Source organism: Camelus dromedarius, chromosome 11 (assembly GCF_036321535.1).
Source record: "Camelus dromedarius isolate mCamDro1 chromosome 11, mCamDro1.pat, whole genome shotgun sequence".
NCBI classification, from domain to species: domain Eukaryota; kingdom Metazoa; phylum Chordata; class Mammalia; order Artiodactyla; family Camelidae; genus Camelus; species Camelus dromedarius.
This window is the reverse complement of record NC_087446.1, coordinates 38,266,996-38,292,748: the sequence shown is the minus strand read 5'-3', so window position 1 is coordinate 38,292,748 and position 25,753 is coordinate 38,266,996. Positions and strand designations below refer to the sequence as shown.

General features: G+C 37.8%; 2 protein-coding genes across 2 annotated transcripts in view; one reads left to right on the top strand and one right to left on the bottom strand.

Moving 5' to 3' along the window:
- Positions 1 to 19,722, top strand: part of ALDH1L2 (aldehyde dehydrogenase 1 family member L2) — a 70,023-nt gene extending 50,301 nt beyond the window's left edge. Inside the window, exon 24 of the transcript XR_010383196.1 lies at positions 18,362 to 19,722. The gene's annotated coding sequence lies outside the window, so the exon portion shown is untranslated. The remainder of the gene's footprint in view (positions 1 to 18,361) is intronic.
- NOPCHAP1 (NOP protein chaperone 1) lies at positions 47 to 11,261 on the bottom strand. Its single transcript, XM_031462877.2, has 4 exons — positions 11,073 to 11,261; positions 9,370 to 9,456; positions 4,912 to 5,048; positions 47 to 3,039 (listed from the first exon to the last, which is right to left on the bottom strand). Exons 1-4 carry the CDS (start codon positions 11,185 to 11,187, stop codon positions 2,821 to 2,823), a joined length of 558 nt encoding a protein of 185 aa, XP_031318737.1. The 5' UTR covers positions 11,188 to 11,261; the 3' UTR covers positions 47 to 2,820.
- Positions 19,723 to 25,753: the final 6,031 nt, after the last annotated feature.

Genomic DNA, 25,753 nt, shown 5'->3' with positions numbered 1-25,753 from the left:
CACTGATGTTTAAGGTGTATTACTTTACTGACACAAAGAGGGAAAATAAAAGTTTCATGAACATTTATTGTACATTTTGAGTGAAAGGCACCATGCCAGGCACTGAGGGAAATACAAATCAAAGACTCAAGCTCTTTTCTTGTCTTTCCTACCACATTCCAGCACAAGAATACAAACTACTTTGCAAGGCAGTTGTTTTTTTAAGTACCATATTTGGTGCACAATTAAAGGATTATTAGAATAGACGGGATTCATCAAGAATATTTTTGCTTTAAAGACAATTACACCTAATTTTCTGATTTATAACTGTCAAGAGCCATAAAAGGATAATACACAAGTTTGAAGAGAACATCTCACCAGCCTTAGCAGGAGAAGGACCCTTCTCCAAATGGCTGCCATCATCTCACACCTAAGCACCAAGCAGAGAACCACAGGGTCAGACCAACCAAAGCACTACAGGGACTTAGTTCTCAAGAGATTGGAGAGCAAACCGCTTACAAACAAAACAGTTTTTCAATTAAGGTGTAACATACATAGAGAGCACAAATGTTAAATGTATGACCCAGTAAGAAGCTTTTATATATGTGTGAGTGGTGGTAACTCTTACATGTCAAACACCAGAACAGTGGCTGACACACAGAAGGGGCCCAGTGACTACTGGCTGTTGTTTCATCTGCCACTTTGCCACAGGTAAAAAAATACAATCTTGGTTTCATCTGCATGTCTTTGAAAAATGGGATTGAACATTTTTTTCCTGTGAATTACTTGTTCATGTCCTAAGGCTTTTTCACTATTGAGATACTAGTCATTTTCTTATACTAATTTTTAAGAGCCCTTTATATACTAATAGTACTCACTTTTTGCCTTATATTGCCAAATATTTTTCCCAGTTTGTCCCTTGCCTTTTAGATTTCTTTGCCACCCACTAGTTTTTAATATTTATGGACTTTCTGGTCTTTTCCTTTGTGATTTCAGGCTTTGATGTTCTGCCTTAAAAAAAAAAAGCTTTTGCTTTTATTAACTATTCATCCATATTTTAGTATGAAATTCTTATAATTCTATTTTTAATATTTAAATCTTTAATCCATATATAATGTATCTTAGTACACGGTAAGAGGCTAGAACCTAAACTTGTTTAAAAGTAGCCCTGACACTGTAAATAATTTGTCCATTTTATGGACTTACTTAAAAAATGGCATCCTTATCACATACTAAATTTTTGGTTTTCTATTTTCTCCTGTCATAAGACTGTCCAGAGGTATTGAATTTGGTTGACTTAACTGTAACTGTATAGAACACCTAGTTGTATTATATGAGACAGCCATCACAGGAGAGAAATACATTAAAATTCTACACTAGTTATGTATTTCTAGACTGACTAGTCTCTTTCCCTGACCATCAGTCTATTTCTAGTTGGATATGTATTTCCTGTGAAATTACACCTTCATATCTCCATAGATACCATGGCTTAAAATGTCCTGTACATCCTCATATACCTGCTAATTCACTTATGAACATCATTCAGTGCCTACTGTGTGCCATGCACCATGCTAAGAAGTGAACTGGACAAATGCAACTCTTCCCACAATGTAGCATAATTACTATCTGGTAGAAGACAATCTTTAAATATTTACACCAATAATTCAGCACAGCTGTGTTTGTTGCTACACATAATAACCCCAGCTAAGAAGTCTCGTTTCCAGATTTGTTCACTTCTTCATACCTTTAGCCTGGGTTCCAAGTTCCAACGGGAAATACCTGAGAATTATCTTCTGAGTATTTACAAGATGTCTTAGACTAATGTGAGAAGCAGGAAAAAATAGTTAATAGAGAACCCTATAACATGAGGGGACAAAGGTCTATCAGCTCAACACAGTTGGAGAATCCTTTAAACTCTCAGGTCTACATCCTAAGAAAAGCCAGTCCCTTGGCAGATGAGATCACAAACAAGTTTAATAAGGTCAAGAATGAGGCAGAAAGGCAACTCCGATGGAGGATTATTTTGTCGTTTGAAAGGGAAAACCAGTTATTATGTTTATATACTGTGCCCAGTCTTCCTGTGGTGTCCCTATTCTCTACATTTATAGGTTTATAAAACTGTGGGCAACTGTGAGGAATAATTTTAATAGCTGAAACAAAAAAAACTGCTTTATGAAAAAAAGAAAAAACACCACCAAAAACCTACAAATTTTCCAAGCAGTAAATTCGATGTGTACTGAGTGGCTCCAGACTCACCAACAGTGATTAAAGCACAGAGCACTGGTTTTCCAGCTCAAACTGGAAAGGATTTTTTTTCTAAGTAAAAGTAGATATGTCTGACAGCAATTAAATATAAATATTCCCTTTGTAAAAAATCTTAAAAAAAAACTTCTCCCTCGCTGAACCCATTTTGACAGCAATAAATTTGACTTCATAATAACCTTAAATAAAGAACAAACCTAGGTTGTTTTATCCAAGAGGACAATTTAAAACAAAAATAAACAGGTGATTTGTATTTTTACTTTAAAATAAAGTTTGATACCTGTAAGTCCATGCTAAAGAAAGAAGATGCCAACAAATTCACTCATCACCGTATGTAAAGTTAAGCTTTCTAAACCATATCTTTAGCATGAGATCAAATTCAGTCTGCTCTTAAAAGATCCCCAAAGGCTCTCTCTTCCAGTTCTTTAAAACCCAGCTTCTGTTTCTCCAAGAAGCAAAATATGTCTGACATTACATAGAAGCACCATAGATATCTGAAATGCAAAATAACTAGGGAACCACATTCTCTTTCACAGAATTAGCAGGCTCTATCACCTCTTTCTTAGATCATTTATTTCCCTATTTCTTTTCTTCACTGGCAGGACTGTCCAATACCTCTATCTTGCCTTTTCTATCTTCTGAATGAGGAAGCTTGATGTTATCGATGGTGACTTCAGAAGAGGTGCTGTCATCTTCATCCTCAGATTCTGAACTGTCCTCTGAACTGTCTTGAGAATTCTCTTCTGAACAGTCCTCTTCTTGTGAATCAGACTGATTCATTTCAAACAAGGCCACATCCTGCCAAAAAAACACCATGTGGGAAATTTATTTCAGGGCAGTTCCCTAAAAAGTTTTAACGACACCTTATGGAGCAACCAACATTTAGCACAAATACTGAAACACGAAGGACAAGAAAGTTCTTAATGCAATACAGCACTGTTACTCTTTAGTTGCCAGAGTCGACCATAATGATCTATATTCAGTGCGAGTCTAAAAAGTCCCCCACAACCTAATTCTATTTATCCTGAATGTATTGAACAATATTCCCTCAATAAATATCAACACGAACCAGGCACTGCACTAGGGACTAGAGACTTCACGATAACGACAAAATCCTTGCCTTTGTAGAACCTATGTTTTTGAGCAGGAGACGGCAAATTACAGCCTGCAGGTCACACCTACCCTGCTGCCTGCTTTTGTTCAGCTCATGAGCTAAGAATAGTTTTTACATTTTTAAGTGGTAGGAAAAAAAATCAAAAGAGTATTTCATGAAACATGAAAATTATATGAAAGTCAAATGTCAGTGTCTATAAATGAAATTTGTAAAACTTGTCTATTCTTTAAGTACCATCTACAGCTGAGATGGCAGGACTGAGCAGTCATGAGAGATGGCATGGCCCAGAAGGCCTGATGTATTTACTGTTCGGCCCCCTACAGAAAACATGTGCTGACCTCTGTTGTAGTTGGGAAAGAAAGGCAATAAACAATCACATATAAAGCACAGTGTAGGGCAGTGAAAATTAAAAAGAAAAAAAAGAATAAGCTAACAATCAGGCCATCGGGGAAGGCCTCTTGCTGAGGTGACTAGAAGTAAGAGATGGAGGGAGTGAAGATGCAGAAATGTGGGGAAGGGCAGTCTACAAACAGGGAAAGGCGTGGAGCAGGAAGACAAGACTGAAGTCAGTAAACGAGGGGCCGGGTGGGAGATGAGGTCAGGTACAGAGCTGGAGGCAGGATCACACAGGCCCATGGGGGTCTTTGAACTTACTAGAGATGTGATGGGAACCCCCGTGGTTCCCAAACTGTGGGCCACACACACTGTGTGAAAAAAAGACTCCAGGAAGAAAGGGTGGAGGCAGGGAGACTGGTTGGGGAATCAATGGGATAATCCACAGGGGAGACCGTAATCACTTAGACTGAGGTTGGTGGCAGTGGACGCCGTGCGAAATGGCTGGATTTGGGGTATATTCTGGCGATAGGGCTGACAGATTTGATGACAAATCAGGTATTATTATTAACAATGGTGTCAGATTTGTCCAGACACAAGTGGAATAAAGGGAATTCCAGTGTGGAAATAAGATATGAGCCTAAATGGAGAGGCAATTCTCACAGGTGGCTATGTAATCAGTTACTCTGTTTTACACATCGTTTATTTTTGCATTCTCAATGAATCAGACTATGAATGCCTCTTTTGGGCCTTGGAGAGAAAAATAAGAAAAAATCCAATTAGGACATTTAGCAAATAAATGCTTCAAGATAACAAATGTAACATTTGACTTGAAAAAGCCTCCCTATGATTGCAAATTACTAAATTCCTAAACTTCACCCAGGGAAGCTTACTGATCTATTAGACCCTTAATCATAAAATGACCAAGTACCTATGTGGTACTGGAAACATGAGCTGACTTTGCATTAAAAAAGGAAAACAACCCTTGGAATTAAAATTTTAAAAGTTCTTTCTTGGTCGTGGGTATAGTTCAGTGGTAGTGTGCATGCTTGGCATACACAAGGTCCTGGGTTCAATCCCCAGTACCTCCAATAAAACAATAAATAAATAAACCTAATTACCTCCCAAAATTAAAAAAAAAAAGTTCTTTCTCTTCACGCAGTATGCGTGATGATACATACTGGTAATTTTTACTTTATGAAATGAAAACAAACCATAGTTACCATTTGTATAACTTTTCCAAGAGTCTCATCAATATTTTCAATGTTGAAATGACCAGGCGGTGCAGCTGCCATTTCTTTTCTTAGCTTTTCATTTGCCTGAGCCATGTGTGGGAGGAAGGTCTGTACTTGGTCCAACACTATGGAGAAGAAATATAGTTTATCAATATTTATGTTAGTATTTGGCCAAACTTCAAATTTCAAAAATCTAGAATTTCTTGTAAAACACTTCTCAACTTGATAATAACAATAATTATAATTTTAAAAAATCTTTCAAATCTCTTCCATTTTAAAGACCTCCATCATCTTCTGAATTCTTAAAGCAGTAGGACTATCAATTCAGCAATTATGTCTCAAAGTTTTGTGTTTTTCATACACCCCCAGAAGTGGAAATTCCTAGAAGGCTGGCCTTCAACAAATAGTTAACAAGCAGCAGTAGAACTTTTATGCACAAGGCTCTGAAGTCAGACTGATGAGGTTATTAACAGAATTCCAGTTCCACCTCTGAGTTACCTCAGGCATGAGCAGAGGTTTCTTGGACCTTCCCAACATCTGTTCCCCTTCTTCTGATAACATAACCCCGACTTTCCTTTTAAACTAAGAGTCACTCTTAGTCACTCTTGTCCCTACCCTGTTCATGCCTACCTGTTCTACAACCTTGGCCACTCTGATTTGGTTCAGCAACACCGTGATCTAGTCAGGCCAATAAGATATCACCCTGGGACTTTGGTTTGCACTGCTGAGAAAGACATCCCTTCTTTCAGAGTAAACGGCTTGAGTGAGCTGCTGAATGTAAGCCTACAGCTGCTGATAAACTGGCCCACTTGCTATACACTGGGGATGAGCTTGTTTTAGACAAAGCCAATGCTTAGACAAAGCCAATGCTTAGACAAGCAGAACCAACAGATATGGAGCAGCAGATCCCTGATGACACTGAACACCCGGATGCAGATGCACCTGAAATCACTGGGGCATTTTTTTTTATCCCCAGAGAAATGAGCAAACAACATATATATAACTGAGTCACTATGCTGTACACCAGAATTTAACACAACATTGTAAACTGACTATACGTCAATTAATAAAAAAAATTACCAAGCATGCAAATAAGCGGGGAAATACAACCCATAAGTAAGAAAAAAATCAACAGAAATAGATCCAGAAATGACACAGATGATAGAATCAGCAATAAGACACTTAAAACAGCTATTATAAATATACTCCATGTATTCAAGAAAGCAGAGAAAAAGAACAAGGAAATTCTTCTCATTCCTCACCATAAGGAGATAAATGAAAGATATAAAAAAGACTCACACTGAACTTCTAGAGATGGAAACTACAATATCTGATTTGAAAAATAAATTGGATGGGATTAAACAGCAGATTAGACAAGAAAAGATTAGTGAACTTGAGGACTTAACAACAAAAACTATCCAAAATGAAACACAAAAACTAAGACCAAAAGAAACAACACCAAGACCAACAAAACAAAACCAAGCCATCAGTGAGCTGTAGGGCAATTTCAAGTAGCAAAACTGTGTGTAATTAAAGTCCCTGCAGGAAAGATGAGAAAGAAGGGGGACTTAAAAAATATCTGACCAAAAATTTCCCAAATTTGAAAAAAAAACTATAAATCCACAGATCCAAGAGGTTCAACAAATCTCAAGCTCAAGAATCACAAAGAAAATGACAAGGCACATCACCATCAAATTGGTGAAAACCAGTGATAAAGAAGAAAATCTTTTTTTTAACATTTTTTATTGATTTATAATCATTTTACAATGTGTCAAATTCCAGTGTTCAGCACAATTTTTCAGTCATTCATGGACATATACACACTCATTGTCACATTTTTTTCTCTGTGAGTTATCATAACATTTTGTGTATATTTCCCTGTGCTATACAGTGTAATCTTGTTTATCTATTCTACAATTTTGAAATCCCAGTCTATCCCTTCCCACCCTCCACCCCCCTGGCAACCACAAGTCTGTATTCTCTGTCTATGAGTATTTCTATCCTGTATTTACACTTTGTTTTTGTTTGTTTGTTTTTGTTTTTGTTTTTTAGATTCCACATATGAGCAATCTCATATGGTATTTTTCTTTCTCTTTCTGGCTTACTTCACTTAGAATGACATTCTCCAGGAGCATCCATGTTGCTGCAAGTGGCATTATGTTGTCGGCTTTTATGGCTGAGTAGTATTCCATTGTATAAATATACCACTTCTTCTTTATCCAGTCATCTGTTGATGGACATTTAGGCTGTTTCCATGTCTTGGCCATTATAAATAGTGCTGCTATGCACATTGGGGTGCAGGTGTCATCCTGAAGTAGGGTTCCTTCTGGATACAAGCCCAGGAGTGGGATTCCTAGGTCATATGGTAAGTCTATTCCTAGTCTTTTGAGGAATCTCCAGACTGTTTTCCATAGTGGCTGCACCAAACTGCATTCCCACCAGCAGTGTAGGAGGGTTCCCCTTTCTTCACAGCCTCTCCAGCATTTGTCATTTGTGGATTTTTGAATGACGGCCATTCTGACTGGTGTGAGGTGATACCTCATTGTAGTTTTGATTTGCATTTCTCTGATAATTAGTGATATTGAGCATTTTTTCATGTGCCTATTGATCATTTGTATGTCTTCCTTGGAGAATTGCTTGTTTAGGTCTTCTGCCCATTTTTGGATTGGGTTGTTTATTTTTTTCTTATTGAGTTGTATAAGCTGCTTATATATTCTGGAGATCAAGCCTTTGTCGGTTTCATTTGCAAAAATTTTCTCCCATTCCGTAGGTTGTCTTCTTGTTTTACTTCTGATTTCCTTTGCTGTGCAGAAGCTTGTAAGTTTCATTAGGTCCCATTTATTCTTGCTTTTATTTCTTCTAGGAGAAAATTTTTGAAATGTATGTCAGACAATGTTTTGCCTATGTTTTCCTCTAGGAGGTTTACTGTATCTTGTCTTATGTTTAAGTCTTTGATCCATTTTGAGTTGATTTTTGTATATGGTGTAAGGGAGTGTTCTAGCTTCATTGTTTTACATGCTGCTGTCCAGTTTTCCCAACACCATTTGCTGAAGAGACTGTCTTTATTCCATTGTATATTCTCGCCTCCTTTGTCAAAGATTAGTTGACCAAAAGTTTGTGGGTTCATTTCTGGGCCCTCTATTCTGTTCCATTGGTCTATATGTCTGTTTTTATACCAATACCATGCTGTCTTGATGACTGTAGCTCTATAGTATTGTCTGAAGTCTGGGAGAGTTATTCCTCCAGCCTCTTTCTTTCAAAGAAGAAAATCTTAAGTGCAACCAGAGAGAAAAAGAACTATACATGACGAAGATGAGAACGATAGCAGACTTCTCATCAAAAACAATTTAAGTCAGAAGACAGCAGGGCAACATCTTTAAAATACTGAATGGTTAAAAAAAATATGTTAAATACTGGTCAGCCTAGAATTCTATATCCATTAACCTTTAATAGACATATAAGTGGTGAATAAACACATGAAAAGATGTTCAACATCTTCAGTCACTAGGGGAAAACAAATTAAGGAGATATTGCAATACCACTACATAGCACTAGAATAGCTAAAATTAAGATGACAGACCACACCGTGGGCTGGTGAGGATGTGCAGTAATTACACTCTCATACCCGGCTGGTGGGAATGCAAGGTGGTGCACCCAACTCTGAAAATAGTTTGGCAAGTTCTTCTTTATAAAAAGTACACAATTCCACTCTGAGGTATATAGCCCCCAAAATGAAAACTTATGTTCATACAAAAGCTCATATTTGAGTAGAGAGCCACCATGCAGTTACTTTAGCTGTTATAAATTTAGCGCATGCTATGGTTAAGTTCCCCACCTCAGAATACTCATGACTTCTTAGTTTATAGACATGATAACCTCATGTATTAGTTACATTGCTTTCACTAATTCTTGTGTTTATTCTTTTTTTTTAAACATTAAGAGGGAATTACACAGATGCTGAGTATTACATGAAGGCTATATGAACAAAATCTGAGTGGTATGTATATTTGGGTGTGCGTACAGCAGTATCAGAGTAATTAATGAAGAGAACTGGCCCTGTTATGTCATGTATGAGTAACATTTACTATTTAAATAATTATGTCCAATTTAATGGAATATGGTGATGTTTTCCCATACATGGATATTAAATTTGGGACTCAGTAACCTAGAAAAAAATTTTCCAAGGAGATCAAGAATAATTGGTTTTGATTTCCAAAAATCCATCCCACAAAGTTACCCTCTTAAAGCAGGGAAGTAATATAAGAAATTTTATCCTTGTACACTAACTTCACAATGTAAATCCCAAGTAAGACGTGCTCAGCTGGACTCTGGCTTGATAGCTGACCACAAAGGCAGACACTGTCCCATCAAATAACCATTTAGTTAGGCAGAATTTAACACCAGAAAGGGATCTTGAGAGAGAGAGGCGGGGGGAAGGGTACTTACAGGGACTCCTCTCTATTCGAACTGTCTGAAGAGTGGAATTCTTTCTGGAATTAGGCTTGGAGTTGATGAGCAAAGTGTCCCATATACCTGAAAACACACACACTTAATTTACTAAAGCACAAAGAGATAGGAACTCATCAGCAAACTTTCTGAGACCACCCTCAAGTTTTCACTGTTCCACATTTCCCAAGATATTTTTCTAAAGAAACACTCCACAAATTCTGTTCCATTTCCGGTCTTTATGCATGTAGATTACCCCCTTTCTTAAGCCTGTCTCCTACATCTCTGTGCCACTGATGCCGACTAATCAATGCATACTAAACTAGACCTTTTTGGGTCAGAAATCCATCAATGACAACTGTGGGTCGGCAATGACAGAATGCAGGAAGCAGTTCAAAGTACGGTAAGGGTTAAGTGAGGTCAGAAATGGTTACCAGCTGTGTTATTTTCTGCAAATTACCTAATGTCTTTGAGCATTAGCTTCTTAATTTATAAAACCCACCTGCCTGGTTAGTTCCCCTTTGGCAAAGATATCCGACCTAGACAAAACAGCCCTTTGGAGAATTGCTGTCCCCTCCCTATTCCATTTATTCAGTTTCAACATTCACTACTCCTCAAATCAACCTAGCTCTCCAGCCCATCAGAGCTCAGAGAATAAGGCTTGTCCTTCAAAACTCAAGGCTTTGAGCACCCTATTTCCAACACCTGGTGGAGAAGAAGAAAATCTCTTCACTCCGGTATAAAAATCCTGTTCACCATCAAAGCAGCAGCTCAGCATTCCTTGCTTATACCTTAGGCCTTAGCAACTGGATTAAAAGTAAAGAGCATGGACTCTGGAGCCTCGCCGATTGGATTCAAATCCCAGTTTTGCCACTTTCCAGCCACACAATCTCCAGCAAGTTACTTATCTGTACGATACACCAGAACCCAGTTTCCTCATCTACAAAACAGGGATAACAGAACCTTCTACCCAGGGCAGTCGGGAGGATTAGAGAGGTGAATTAATTCCTGGGGCATAGTAAGTACGGAAGCTCTGGCTATTATTACTGTAACTTCTTCTGATATTCTGGGTTCTCACACAATCTTTTCTTCAAGTTAATATTTAATGAGAAGGTGCTCAAGATCTTAGGCGCATTCTTCTCAAAAAAAAAAAATTCTATAGGTACTACTACCTCCATTTTCCAAATGTAAAAACTGGGGCGTTGAGAATGTAAACAAGTCTCCTAAAGTTCCACAGCTAATTAATTACTCGTGGAGCTGGGATTTGAACACTTGCTTTTTAGTTCTCTATTATGGTGTCTGAAATCCTATGAGGATTTTTCTGGACCCGTCTCCCTCTAGAAAAGACCGGCACTAAGGGTGGCTCTGTGGGCATCTGCGCAGAGAGGGTGGTTAATTCATAATATTCATCTGCTCCCCCTACCAGCCAGCTGCTTAAACCCAGAGCCCACCTTAAAGCCGCCCCCTTAGGGGAGGTGTCTCGCTACGGCGTTCGGCGGTGGGCGTTCATGACCGTGCGTAATACAGGAACTACCCCCGGTCCCGAGGCCGGATGCACAATCCCCCAGCCCAGCGGCTGGGGGCAAGCAGGAGTCCTGCGACCATACCCGGGGCTCCCTCCTTAGTGCCAGGCCTGCGCAGGGAACAGCCGCGCGCCGCGCGCCGCACGTGCGCGCCCCACGCCGCCGTCACCTGCCCTTTACCTCCGCGGCCGCCGCTGCCCGCTGTTAGCAGCTCCTTGGACACCAAGACCCCGGAGCCGTCCCGGGAGGACGACGAGCAGCGGGGACCGGACTGGGGATCGTCTTGAACTTCCATGCTGGTCGCTAGTTTTCAGATCCAACCCCTCCAGGCCCGGATGCAGGAAAAGGCTGGGGCAGAGAGCGGGGCCAGGACTGCGATTGGAGGAAAATCGGAGGGGCGGGGTTGGGGGTGGGGCGAAAGGCGGGGCGAGGGTGGCCCGCGGCCGGGCGACACCTAGCGGAGCCACGAGGTCATTCCTGTCGTGGGAAAAGGAAGGTGGAGGCTCTAGAGACCCTGTGATTGGATGAAAGACGTGGCAAGGCTCGGCTTTAGCTAAATGAATCCGAACAAGAGTGCACCATAGGGCTGCTCTCCTCTCGCTTTTTTCTAAGTTTATTTTTTTAAATTGTGGTAGAAAAAATACATAACATAAAATGTACCATCTTAACTGTTTTTATCTGTACAGTTACATAACAATGTAACAGATCTCTAGAATTTTTTTTTTATCTTGCAAAACTGAAGCTCTGTATCCATTGAGCAACCCTGCATTGCTCCCTGCCTCCAGCTCCTGGCAACCACCATTCTAATTTCTGTTTCTATGAGTTTAACTATTTCAGATACTTCATATAAGTGGAATCATAAAGTATTTTTTTCGTATCTTTTCAAGACTGGCATATTTCACTTAGTATAACGGACTCAATGTTTAAGGATTCCCTTCTTTGTCAAGGCTGAATAATATTCTATTCCATGAATATACCACATTTTCTTTACCCATTTATCCCTTGATAGACATTTATATTGCTTCCTCATGGATATTGCAATAATGCTGCAATGAACATAGCTATGCAAATACATCTTTGAGACAGCGCTTTCAATCCTTCTGGATTTATACACAGAATTATGATTACTAACTATATAGTAATTCTATTTTTAACTTTTTAATAAACTCTGTACTGGTTTCCATAGTGACTACTATCTTACATTCCCACCAATAGTGCCTAAGGGTTCCAATTTCTCCACATCCTCACCAACGCTTATTTTCTTTTTCTTTCTTTTTTTTTTAATAGTGGCTGTCATACTGGGTGTGAGGTGATAACTAATTGTAAACTCACTGTAGTTTTGATTTGCATTTCTCTAATTATTAGTGATGTTGAGCATCTTTTCATGTGTTTATTAGTTATTTGTATGTCTGCTTTGGAGAAATGTATATTCAAGTCCGTTGCCCATTTTAATACAAGTTGCTTTGTCGTTATTGAATTATTGATGTATTCTTATATATACATAACACGATCATGTTTTAGAGACATAGACCATTATGAACTTGCAAGGACTCAAGAAATCTTGTTCCCATAGCCTTCTTGAGAAATTTACCAGAGAATATGATTCCAAAAATTGGAGAAATTCAATTTAAGTTTTTGTGGTGAGCATTTTACAGTAGAACTGGGGAGAAATAGTGAGAATAAGGTTGAAAGAACAGTATTTAATTTTTATAGGTTTTGATATTATGGATATAATACAAATTATCAAAAATGGGGAGAAAGCAAAGACTGTATATGAAGAGGAAATTTTGCTTTTTAAAAACTGGGAATAAAAGGATAATACTTTTAAGTTAGATTTGGGGGGTAAAGGAGAGAAGAGAAAGAGGAAGTTACTAGCTAATTACAATATTGTTCATAGTAAGAAGACAACCTCAAAATAAAAGAGGACTGAATGGTATTGAGTAAAGTTATTAGAATAAAATAAATATATTCCTAAATACCAAAATTAATGAGATAGAAAGAGAGAGAGAGGGAGGGCTAAATAAAACAGACTTTTAGCAAGAAATGTATATGATTATGACAAAACCAAAGCAAAGCAAATCAATTTTATCAATACATGCAATAGAGCTAACTGACCTATAAAAAGGAAAGGATTTTCAGATTTTCTAGGAAGTGAATATACTAGATAGAAGAGACTACCTAAAATATAAAATTAAAATGGTAAAATAAAAGGGTATTTTTTAAATTTAAATACACCTGATTAATCTATATCCATTCTAAATAAAATCTAAATTTAAAAAGCAAGGGGGGCAGATCAAAACCACAATGAGATATCACCTCACACCTGTTAGACTGGCTACTACAAAAAAGACAAGAAATAGCAAGTGTTGGTGAGGATGTGAAAAAAGGAAAAACTTGTACACTGTTCATGGAAATGTAAGTTGGTGTAGTCACTATGGAAAACAGTATGGAGGTTCCTGAAAAAAATTAAAAATAAAGCTACCATGTAATCCACCAATTCCACTTCTGGGTGTTTATCTGAAGGAAGTGAAATCACTAACTCAAAAAGATATCTGTACCCCCGTATTTTGCAGCATTATTTACAACAGCCAAGACATGGAAACAACTTAAGTGTCTATCAACAGGTGAATGGATAAAGAAAATGTGAGATATATGTATTATTATATCTATATAATTAATATAAATATTAATATATATATTATTCAGCCATAAAAAGAAGGAAATCCTGCCATTTGTAACAACATGGATGGACCTTGAGGATATTATGCTAAACAAAATAAGTTAGATAGAGAAAGACAAATACTGTGTGTGTTCTCACTTATATGTGGAATCTTAGAAAGAAAAAAAAACAGCACAACACATAAATACAGAGAAGAAACTTGTGGTTGCCAGTGGAGGGGAGTGGTGGTGGGAGAAATGGGTGAGCTTCTAGTTATAAGAGAAATAATGGAGATGTAATGTACAGCATGGTGACTACAGTTAACAATACTGTATTGTGTATTTGAAAGATGCTTAGAGAATAGATCTTAAAGTTCCTCATCACAAGGAAAAATTATAAGCACGTGAGGTGGCGGATGTTAACTTATTCTGGTAATCATATTGCAATACATACATATATCAAATCATTATGTTCTACACTTAAAACTAATACAGTGTTGTATGTCAATTGGATCTCAACTTAAAAAAAAAGGGTCACGGCTTTATTATTAGACAAGGAAGAATTCAGACCCATCCCCCAAAAAGGAAACAGAAAGACACTTTATAATGCTAAACACTACAATTTACAAAGGAAAACTATCATTAGAATCCACGTGCCTAAGACAGCAGTAAGTATTATAAAGCAGAAACTAAAAAGGCATGCAAAGATAAATAAACAGAAAGTCTACCCTTTCAGAACAGAATGGACCTAATTGGACAAAAAAGTAATATGGATCTAGAAGAACTAAACAAAATTATCAACAAAGTAGATCTAATAAATGTGTATTAAACACTGAATCCTGATGATAGAGATTAAACTTTCTTCTAAGTCATGTGGAAAATTCACAAAATTGACATATAGTCCACAAAGAAAATTTCAATACCTCATAAGAATGCAAATGATATGTGGCCTTCTGTGGTCACAATTCTATATAACTAGCAATTAATGACATACAAAAGTCTCTTCCACCTAAAACTATACAAACAATCCTTGCATCAAGAGGAAATCGTGAAATGAAATTGTGCCCCCCAAAGTTAAGTATTTAAAAAGTCAAGAAAATAAACAAACCACTAGCTAACCTAGACCAAAATAGGGAAGACGAGGAGGTATAAATATATGAAATAAAAGGTAATGGAATAATAACCATAAAATCAGTGGAAATATACAAAAAACTTATAAATACTACCTTGCACAACTCTATGCAAATAAATTTGAAAATCTATATGAAATCATTTGAAATGGATAAGATTCCAGAAATATACAAAATTTCCCCAGTGTCAGTAGCAGTTCTAAATAGAGCTATTTCTATAGAAGTTATAGAGAAGTTTGTCAGAGCTCCCACATAAAAACACCATGCCCAGTTGGTTTTATAGGGGATTTCTATCAAACCTTTGAAAATGAGACAAATCTATCACTACTTAAACTATTTCCGAGTATTAGAAATGAAAGTAAATGTCCCAGATTCTAAGAATTGATTATAGCATTGATATCCAAATTTCACAAAGATTGTACAAAAAAAGAAAATGATAGACTTGGCTTAATTAGGTTTCCCTAGAAGCCAACCTAGAGATAAGGTTTAAGTGCAAGCAGTTTGGGAGCCAGAACGGGGAAGAGAAACATGCAAAGAAGGGACTCAATAATGTGTTACTACCAAGCAAATTGTCACTAAGGGCAATTGGAACTTAATCCTTCTGGGAAATTCTCCAGTTATTCTGGGTGATACTAGGTGTTTATCCACCAGCTTATGTCAGTCATCATTGAGGGGTGCCCCTAGGGGGTGGGAATTTCCCTGCATTTCTGGCTTGCTCCTTTCTCTCTAGTTCAGTGGGCTCCAGTGGCCAGAGAAAATCTTCAGGCAAAGAATTACAGCGCTGGCTATTAAAAATTGGGCAGATGTGTACACAAATGGTAAGTGCCAATGGGGCTTGGGTGAGGCTCTGACAACTTTTGCTACAATTCCAGTCTTAATTATGAATATTAATGCAACAAATTAAGTATTTGCAAACAGAATCCAAGATCACATTAAAAAATAGATGCTGTACAAGAGGTGCTTATTCCAGGAGGAATTAGTATATTCATTAATATACTAGTACAGTCATTATTAGAATTCATCGGTTTCACAGAATTAACAAGAAAAATCATATAATCATCTCCAGAGACGTCCAAAACATAATTGACAAAATTCAACGTTCAATAAGATGAAAACTGATACCTATTATGCATAAGAAAATGTCTATACCTCTGCCCTCAAACTTAATGGGGAAATACAGGCTTTCCTGCTAAAGTCTCCAGAGGAAATACAAGGATGTTCACAGTCCTCACTATTACCTTAACATTGAGCTGGCAGTGTTAGCTAAAATAATTACATAAGAGGAAACAGAATCGTAAGAATTGGAAAGCATGAGGTAAAACTATTTCCTTTTTTTAAAAAACTATTTCTATATGCAGATATTATATCTACAGTTGGGGGTGAGAAGAAGCATCAGAAAAATGGCTACAAACAGGAGAATTTGGTAAAGTAACAGGAAATAAAATAAATGCCACCCAATTTGAAAATAAAGTAGAAGATAAAACCCATTTTTAAGAGGAATAAAATAAAGTAAAATATCTAGGCATGAACTTAACAAGAAATCTGCAAAAAATATATAAAGAAAACCATAAAACATTTTTGAAAGATAAAAAATAGATCTGAATAAATGGAAAGCTATAACACATATATCCATGGTCTTGGATAAAAAGACTCAGCATCAAAAATATGTCAATCTCCCAAAGTACATTATGAAATTTTCAGAATCCTAATAAAAATGCCATCAGGTATGTTTTTCCCTTTGAGTGATTATAAAGTTCATACAAAAAGACAAACAAACAGTAGCAGCAAAGAGACTCTGAAAAAGAAGAGTGACAGTGGGAGGGAGGAACTACCCTTGGTAGATATTAAAACATACTATAAAGTCTGCATAATAATTAAAAACAGTATTGGTGCATAATCAAAACACAGGACAAAAAAAGACAATTCAGAAATAGATCCCAGAGCATTGGGAAATTTGGTGTGGATAAAGGGAGCATCTCAAATCAGTAAGAAAAAGATGGATTTTTTAATAAGTAGTTTGGGAACAAAAGAATAGCCACTTGGGGAAAAAAGGGAAATCTGGATCCATTCCACACACTGTGCATCCAGATAAATTCCAAATGTATTAGAGATTCAAATTTTTTTAATGAAACCTTTAAAGTACTAAGAGAGAGAGAATTTAAAACTGGAATAGATGGGGAAAACTTTCTTAACTATCATTCAAAACCTAGAATCAGTAAGAGAAAAGATCCATGACTTGACTATATAAAAATTCAAAGTAACTTTTACAGAAGAAAAATCAGCATAAGCAATGTGCAAAGGCAGATAAACTTGAAAACAAGATTTCCAACTTCTCTCACTGGAAAGAGTCAATACCCATAACATTAAAAGCTTCTAAAAACTGAGAATAAAAAGGCCAATAACTCCATGGAAAAAGGAGTTAAAGTAATGAACTGACAATTCATGGAAATAGAAATACAAATGGTGCTCAAACATGTTTTAAAAGATGCTCAAACTCACTCATTTAAAATACACACACACACACACACACACACACACACAAGAAAATGACACTGAGGAACCACTTCTTACCTATCAGAATGGCAACAATAGAAAGTTACAACACACCTATTGGCAAAATTATAAGGAACCAGGTGCTGCCATACAGTAATGTTGGGAATGCAAAATGGTAGAGTTGCTATGGAAAGGAACTGACATTATCTCATAAAATTACACGTAAGCATTCACCTTTACCCTATTCCTCTCCAGAAATTCCTATCGATACTCTGGGGAAAAATGCAAGATAACACTTGCCCTGTGGCATATTTGTAATAGTAAAAGCTAAGATAACCTAGATGTCTATCAACGGGGATCTAGTTGAGCAAAAGGAAAAAGGGATACTACCCAATATAAGAAGAAACAAGGAAAATGTGTGTATCCTGCTATGGAGTGATTTTCTGGATACACTGATAAGTGAATAAAGCAAATTGCAGAAGAGTGTTTATAGTATATAGTCTTCTGTGCAATAAAATGAGGAAAATATCTATATATGTTGATACACACACACACACGTACACATGCACATATACTTGTATTTTCAAAAAGAATCCGTGGGGGATAAGCCAAAAATGAATAAAATAGTTACCTAGAGGGGAAAAAAAAGGTACAGGGAAGGGTATTGGACTTTTCTGAATGCGCTTTGTTTTATAGTTTTGACTTTGGAATCATATAAATACCTTATACTAAAAAAATATTAAATACAAAAAGAAAGAAAATCACCCCCACCAAACTGAAAACAGACTGAAATAACTAAATTTAACTATATATCAAGTTTGTGGCATAACAACACAGAAAAGAATTATTTTAGATGACTTTAGAACTCTCTATTAGGACAGTACATTTTTTGTAAGGTATGTCTTAAGGATAATGACAATAACCACACACCCTCAGAGAACTCTTAAAATGTATTCAATCACCTTAATTTTTAGTACTATGATTGGTATGGTTATTTTGAAACTGCTATACACATATTCTTAGTTAAAGCAAATAAGTAATTACATTAACACCACTTGCAGCTCAAATTTTTTGTTCAAGAGAAAAAAATAAAAGTAAAACTGTCCTGTAATCTTAAATTTGAATTGGTAATATTTGTATGAATTCATGATTTCCTTTTCTCTTTCTGAAAAACTACTTATTCCCTAGCTTAGTCCACTGGAAGGTCTAGAAACAATAACAACCCACCAGAACAAGCATCCCTGAGTTCTGATCGTGCCTGCTAAATACCTTTCTCCACAAAATGGAACTGAGCTTCTTAGACGAATGACGGATCACAAGCTGAGTCAGGAAATTCAAGCCTGGAACATCCATGGAGCCAGAAAGCCGGGAAGCTCTCAAAGACTACTGGGATCTTGTCACAAGGAATCTGGAACAAACTCCAGAGATTCCCACCAGCTAGTACATTTTGTAAAAAGGTGAAAACTTTTCTAAATCAAGCCCCTAGTTCTACCTACCATTTTCTGGAAATATAAGGAAAAGAGGGTTACGTGAAACTCCTGAAGGAAGCAATCAGCCAAATCTACAATGTGGGAAATCCTACGGATAAATACCTGTTTTATTCAACAGGAAAATCATACAAAAGGAAGATGAGCTTTAAATATTAAGGTATTAAAAGGCATGTCAGTATAAGAAACTTGGTTGACTTGCATACAGGTTATAGGTGTTATAATCGACAAGCTCTAATCAGGAGAGAACAGCAGCCCCTGGTTGCTGATTGGGTGTTACAATAAAACCTTTCCAAGAAATTGGAATCAAATTGCCATTCAAGAGTTAAAATGTAGAACTAACCAGCTTGGGTCATGGGTCTACCATTGAGCTTGGTGAAAAGCGAGGAATGAATTATCCTAATTGGTTTAAGCCAATCAGGGTCTACCCCTGCAGCTGGCAGAGTCGCTGTGATAGGGAAAGGGTGCAAAAGAAATTAGGGAGGCGCCCACACGTCTACTATGGTCAATAATACTTAGAATTTATTATTTAGAGGTTTTTTTCCTAACAGGTAAATTTTACTCAATTTTTTAAATCTTCAGCAGACTAACCAGATTATGTTGGTAACTCTTCAAGTTGCTATTACCTGGCTCCCAGGCCCTTAGGAACAATTATCTGCTTAATTTAATTACTCAATTTTGCAAATCAAAACTATTTTATCTCTAGAGACATTATACGTTAATGCTGGAAATTATGGTGTAATTATATTGCAAATAATTTGTTTTGGTTGGCCTCTTAATTCATCTATTTAATGCTATGGATAAAATCAAACATTTGTTTCAAAGAAATGCTTTATTTTCTAGCAAGGTAAAAATTTCTCTTGGGGGTGGTGAGTGGGGACGTGCAGGTAGCAGGATTTTATTTCTAACAGTATTCTGAAGAGTAGCCACCTTCAATAAACTGGCTTAAAACTTGATTCTCTGCTTCACCTGCTGGAATTTTAAAATTTTTTTCAGGGTTGAATTTTGTGTATAGTACAAGGCATCATTTCTTTCTCAAAGTTCCATCCATAGTATGGCACAAAGAAGACCTATATTAAATTCTGCTAAATATCAGTGTAATCAGAAGTAACACCCGTGAGTTAAATCATGGGAGGGGACTGGAAGGAAACACTTTTTTTTTAACATGGCAAGTTGTGTACACTTTGTACTGTTCCTTTTTCCTCATCCTATGCTACCTGTTTCATCTATCTCATGTTAAGAACGTTTTGCAAGTTTACACATTCTGATTACAAACTATGACAGAGCCCCAAACTGCTATCCAAGACGGAGAGGTCTTTATTAATTTAAAATGAGTATTTTCATTTTCACAAAAGCTGTCTTCCTTTGAAGTTACCCAAACAGACCACCTACACACTGGCTCTAAGTTCCTGTTTTTTTTTTTTTAGCGAGAATACAGAAGGTATCGGAAGAGAGGTGGCTACAGACAGCAAAAGCAGAAGCAGCACATTTTTGTTTGTTTTTTCCCTCCACACTGGTGGGATGTTGCCAAAGTAACTTCTTATGTCCTGTTCCCCCATCTCAATCTTTTGTCACTTTTTGGGGATATAATTTCAGATGTATAGACAGGTTGCGACAATAGTACAACTCCTGTATACCTTTTACCCAGATTCAAAAATGGATATATTTTGCCCCATTTGTTTTGTGCTGTCATATTTTCTCTCTCTCTCCCCATACCACACATACGTCTTTTTTTTCTTTTGAGTAATTCAAGAGCAAATTATAGACTTCCTGTCTGTTTACCCATAAATATTTCAATGTATAAATCCTAAGTATAAGGATCCTTCCTACATAACCAGAGTATGATGAACAAAATCAGACACTTTAACATGAATATAGTACCATTATGTAATCCACTGTTGGTATTCAAATTTTAATTGTCTCAATACTGTCCTTTATAACTTTTTTTTTTCTGGTCCAGGATCCACAACACAAGATCATGTGCTATACTCAGTCCTGTCTACCGGTCTGTGACAGTTCCCTTGGTCACCTTTTTGCTTTTATGACTTTGATGTTTTTGAGGAGAACAGACCAGAGATTTAGTTGAATGTCCCTCAATTTGGGTCTCTCTCCTGTTTCTCTGTGATTAGACTCAGATTATATATTTCTGGCAAATATACCACAGAGGTGATATCAAGTCCTTCTCAGTCCGTTGACTCAGGAATTCACTTGATATAGATTTGTCGTATTATGGGTGATGTCAGCTTTAATCACTTGGTTAAGATGGTGTCTGTGAGATTCTGCACTGAAAAATTACTAGTTATTTCTTTTCAATTCACAAGTATCTGTGGGGAGATATGTTTAATTTAAACTTTCACTCCTTAATTTTTACGTCTATTGATGATTTTCTAACTCTTTCATTCATACTCTATGTATTAGTTGGTATTCCACTGTGAGTTTCTCTTCTCCTATTTACTTATTTATTCATTATTTATACCCGTTTTGGCTCATGGACTTTTATTCTACTTAAAGGGTTTTAACCCATTACTATTATAATTTATTTTGATACTAAAACTGTCCCAGGTGGGGGCCCTTTTAATTTGTAAATCTCTTCTTTTTACATATCCCCATCATTCTTTGAGCACTTCCTTAATTTCTGGTAGAAGTTATTTCAGGCTTATTTTGTACTCTTCCTGCCCCAGCCCTGGAATTAACCTTTTCTCCAAGGAGCACTGGTTCCTTTTTAATGTTGAGTATGGTATTTAGAAAGCAAGATCTGGATGTGTTAGTTAGCCAAGCATGTGAATTGCTACTCATGCGTCTTAGTCTTTAGGCCCTCCCATCGTAGGGGGCAAGGAAACACATACATATATACTTAGATGCACAATTTATCTATATTTATTTCTATATTTTAAAACTTCAAGAATGAGAAGCTTGCAGCAGTGTGCTGGAACCAGCATGAATCGGCTCAGGAAGACTGATTACTATTTGTAATTTTGTGAGCTGGTCTGTTGCTTGCAATCAGCCATGGGAGCATTTACACCATCTCAATTGGCAAATGCTGCAGATCAGTTTTTTTTTAATACCCTGCAAAAGAGCCAGTTTAGCAGAGCACCACTGGAAATCTGACTTTCATTATTCTCTATATATATCTATTCAGAATATTTACATTATGTGGTAAAAGAAAATTAAGGTTGCTAATCAGCTGACTTTAAAATAGAGACATTATCCCGGATTATCCGCATAGGCCCAATGTGCTCACAAGGGTCATTAAAAGTTGAAAAAAGAGGCACAAGAAGAGAATCAAAGAGATATGAGTATTGGGGGAAGTTATAGCTCACTGGTAGAGTGCATGCTTAACATACACAAGGTCCTGAGTTCAATCCCCAGTACCTCCATTAGAAATAAATAAGTAAGTAAACCTAATTACCTCCTCTCCCCCTCAAGAAAAAGGGGATATGAGGCTGGAAGGAGAGTCAAACATTCTGTGTACACTGCTGTCTTTGAGGACAGAAGAAGGGAGCCACAAGCCAAGGAATGTGGTTAGCCTCCAGAATAGTCCCCTAGAGCCCCCAGAAGAAATGCAGTCCTGCTGACACCTTAATTTTTTAGTTCAGTGAGACTCATATTAGACGTCTAACATACAGAACTGCAAGACAACAAATGTTTCAAGGCATTATGCTTGTGGTAATTTGTTACAGCAGCAATGGAAAACGAATATGCATAGTATGTATATTTTTTCTGTCTGGGCTCTCTCTGTCTCAGTATAGTGTCAGTGAGATTCATCCTTTTTGTTAAGTGTATCCATAGTTTGTTTCATTTCATTGTGGAGTAGGATTCTATTCTGTGAACATACCAAAATTAGTTTTTCCATTCTCCTATTGATGAACTTTTAATTATTTACAGTTTTGGACAACTATGACAAAACTGCTGTCAACAGTTTTAAATAGTCTTTTTTGCGGGGATATATGAGCATCCATTTAAAGGAATGGTTACAGATATTGGGTTTGCCTGGTCCTTAAGCCAAACAGTATCAGCAAGGCCACATCCTGATCTCCAGAAGAGTAGTCAACACCCAGATGTTCCTGAAAAATACCTCAGCCATCAGCGTACCAGTGTTGCAGAAAGACTGTCTCCCAACAAATTCCAAAGTCAGGTTCAAGAAGCCAGAACAATGCAATATATAATTATATCTTAAAATATATTAATAAATCTGCTGGGAGTGGAATGGGAACAGGAAATCAAAATGTCAGTAGCAGCACCACTAAAACTAAAGGGAGGTCAATTATTTCAGGGTGAAAATTATTGAGTATCCATTTAGGGCTAACTACAGTGTGCTAGTCTGAGACATAAAGGCCCTGCTGACAACCTAGTAGAAAGATGGACAGATAAGTAAACCTTTACAACATAGTATTTTTTTTTCTTATTGAAGTGAAGTTGATATACAATGTTAGTTTCAGGTGTACAGCAAAGCAATTCAGTTATACTATATGTGTATTTTTTTCAGATTCTTTTCCATTATATGTTATTACAAGAAATCAAATATAGTTCCCTGTGCTATACAGTAGGTCCTTGTTGTTTATCTACTTTATTTACAGTAATGTGTATCTATAACGTGGTACTTTTAAGTGATATGATCATGCACTTCACTGGCTGTCTTAGAAGAAAAGAGGAAAGACCCTGAGTCCACCTGGTGGGTGCAGACCCAGGAAGGTTTATGGGAAAATGGAGTGTCCTACTTAATAAGAACAGCAAGTCCCGAAGCTGGGAGGCAGGATTGGTGGGCATGGCTGAGGAACAACAGGGCCCTCCTGAGTATTCTAGGGCCTCTGCTTTCTCACAGAGAGATTCCAAAGACACCAGGAACAGCGTACCCTTGGTTCATTCCCGTGAGTTTGTGGAGGAAAACTTTCAACAGGGACCAATCAACAAGGTGCTCTAAAAGAGATACAAACATCATACAGAAATTCTTTTCATTCCTTAAAATCCCCACTGCCCACCCTCTCTTTTGTTTTGCACAAGTGGCTCCCACGCCCTGGAATACTCTCTCCTTCCTTTCCTATAGTACCTCCTACAACGTCTTGTAGTTTGGCTATTAATCCCTTAGATTTCAGCCCACTGTCACCTTCTCTTTAAATCTTTCCTGACCCCTGCCTGTCTTCCTACCCTCAAACTTTGGAAGATGCTCTTACTTTGTACAGCTGAAGCCCCTCAGGCTTCCCCTCGCACAGAGCTAGATTCTGCTGTAACTGTTACCTAGTGGTCTCTCTCCCCTGATGGACAGTGCAGTAGTAAGCTCAGGAGTAATATTATCTCCTTTTTACAGCTGTGGACTCTGAGGCACCCTGGAGAATGATGCCTCCACTCCTCATCTATAAAATAGGAATAACAACAGTACTCGCTTTAGAGGGTTGTCGTGAAGACTGAATGAGTTCATCCAGACCCGAGCCCTCACTCGATGACCTCATAACTGTCCCCCGACTTTCTTCTCACAGCCTTTCCCCTCTCAGCAAATGCTAACTCCCTTCTTCCCATGGCTTGAGGCCAAAACTTTGGAGGAATCCTGAACTCCTCTCTCTCTGAACCTCTCTCACACTCATTTAATCCATTAGCAAATCCTGTCAGCTCCACTCTCAAACAAATGGATCCAGGGTCCAGCCCCTCCTCACCCCTTTTTCTGTGCCTGCCCTCCTGGTGGCGAGACCACCAGTTCTCTCATCTGGATTATTGGAAAAACCTCCTGACCGGTCCTCCTGCTTCCACCCTTCCTCCCTCAGTCAGTCCTCCATGGTGATCCCAGTGAAACGTAAGCCATGTCTCCGCTCAGGTCCTTTCACTGGCTCCTGTCTCACCCAGAATGAAAGTCAAACACCTTATGCTGGTTTACGAGCCTGGTGACCTGCCTCAGGCCACTTCACCGACTGCATCTGCTACCACCATCCCCTTGATCACTGCACACTCCAGCCACACAGGACTCCTTGCTATCTCCCGAACACGACACATACACTTCTGTCTCAGGACCTTTGTGCTTGCTGTACTTCCTTCAGAGAGCATAGCTGTGCCCTCACTCTTTCCTGTTCAGACTAGCAAGACCTCCCTGGATCACCCGTATGAAACAGTCTCCACTTCTCTCTACAACCCCCACAACCCTGCCCTCAAACTCTCCAACTCCTTACCTTGTTTTGTCTTCCTAGTAGTTATCACTGAATGGGATATACATTTGTCTGTCGGTACATAAATATGTCTTTGTTGTCTTTCCCCACTTGAATGTGAACTCTGTAAGGCAGGCATTTATTCTTTTTGTGCACTGCTTATTCCTAGAGCATAGGACGGGAAGACCATGGCATTAGGTTTAAGTGCTCAATAAATATTTTTAAATGAATGAATGATTTTCTGACACTCAGTAGATCCACTGTAACCACCTGCTGAGAGAATGAATAAATGAATGCTCTAGAGATTCCCAGGAAAGGTGCTGAGAATGGAGGATGGGGGGGGGGGCAGAAACTGGGACATGTGTTTGCAAACGTGCTGCATGGGCTGCATGCCCTTCAAATCATGGCTTTCTCTGATCCTTTCTCTTTACAAGTGTTTTATATGGCTTTGGGACCACTTTTAAGAAGTCCACAGGGTGATTCTTTAACCTCAGTGATCATCAGAAATTCTTATTCAATTTTTCTTATTTAATTGGAATTTAAGTAATTTTGAACAAGGATTTAACCCTAGTTTCCTTATATGAAAAATGGGATTATATTACCATCCTCACATGGTGTGAGGAGTAAATAACTTAACCTCTGTGAAGGGTCTCACAAGTAGTAAGTTTAGGTTCCCATTGCTTCTGCTCATTTTCTCTAAAGATTAGAGGTTAAATTCTTACACATGGGTCATATTCCCTACTCTCTTAGAATTTAGCTTTGATTTCATCTTCATCCAGATCTCTACTTGGAGTTCTCAGCATCTTCACTGAGATGTCTCAGAGAGACAGCAGACTTGTATCTAAACCAACTCAAAATGGTCCCCTCCAGACTTCCTCCTCCAGGTTCCCCATCTCAGGGGGTGGAGAAGCTCAAGCTAGAAGCCTGGGAGTCATTTTTGGAGACTCTTCTCTCCTGCACCT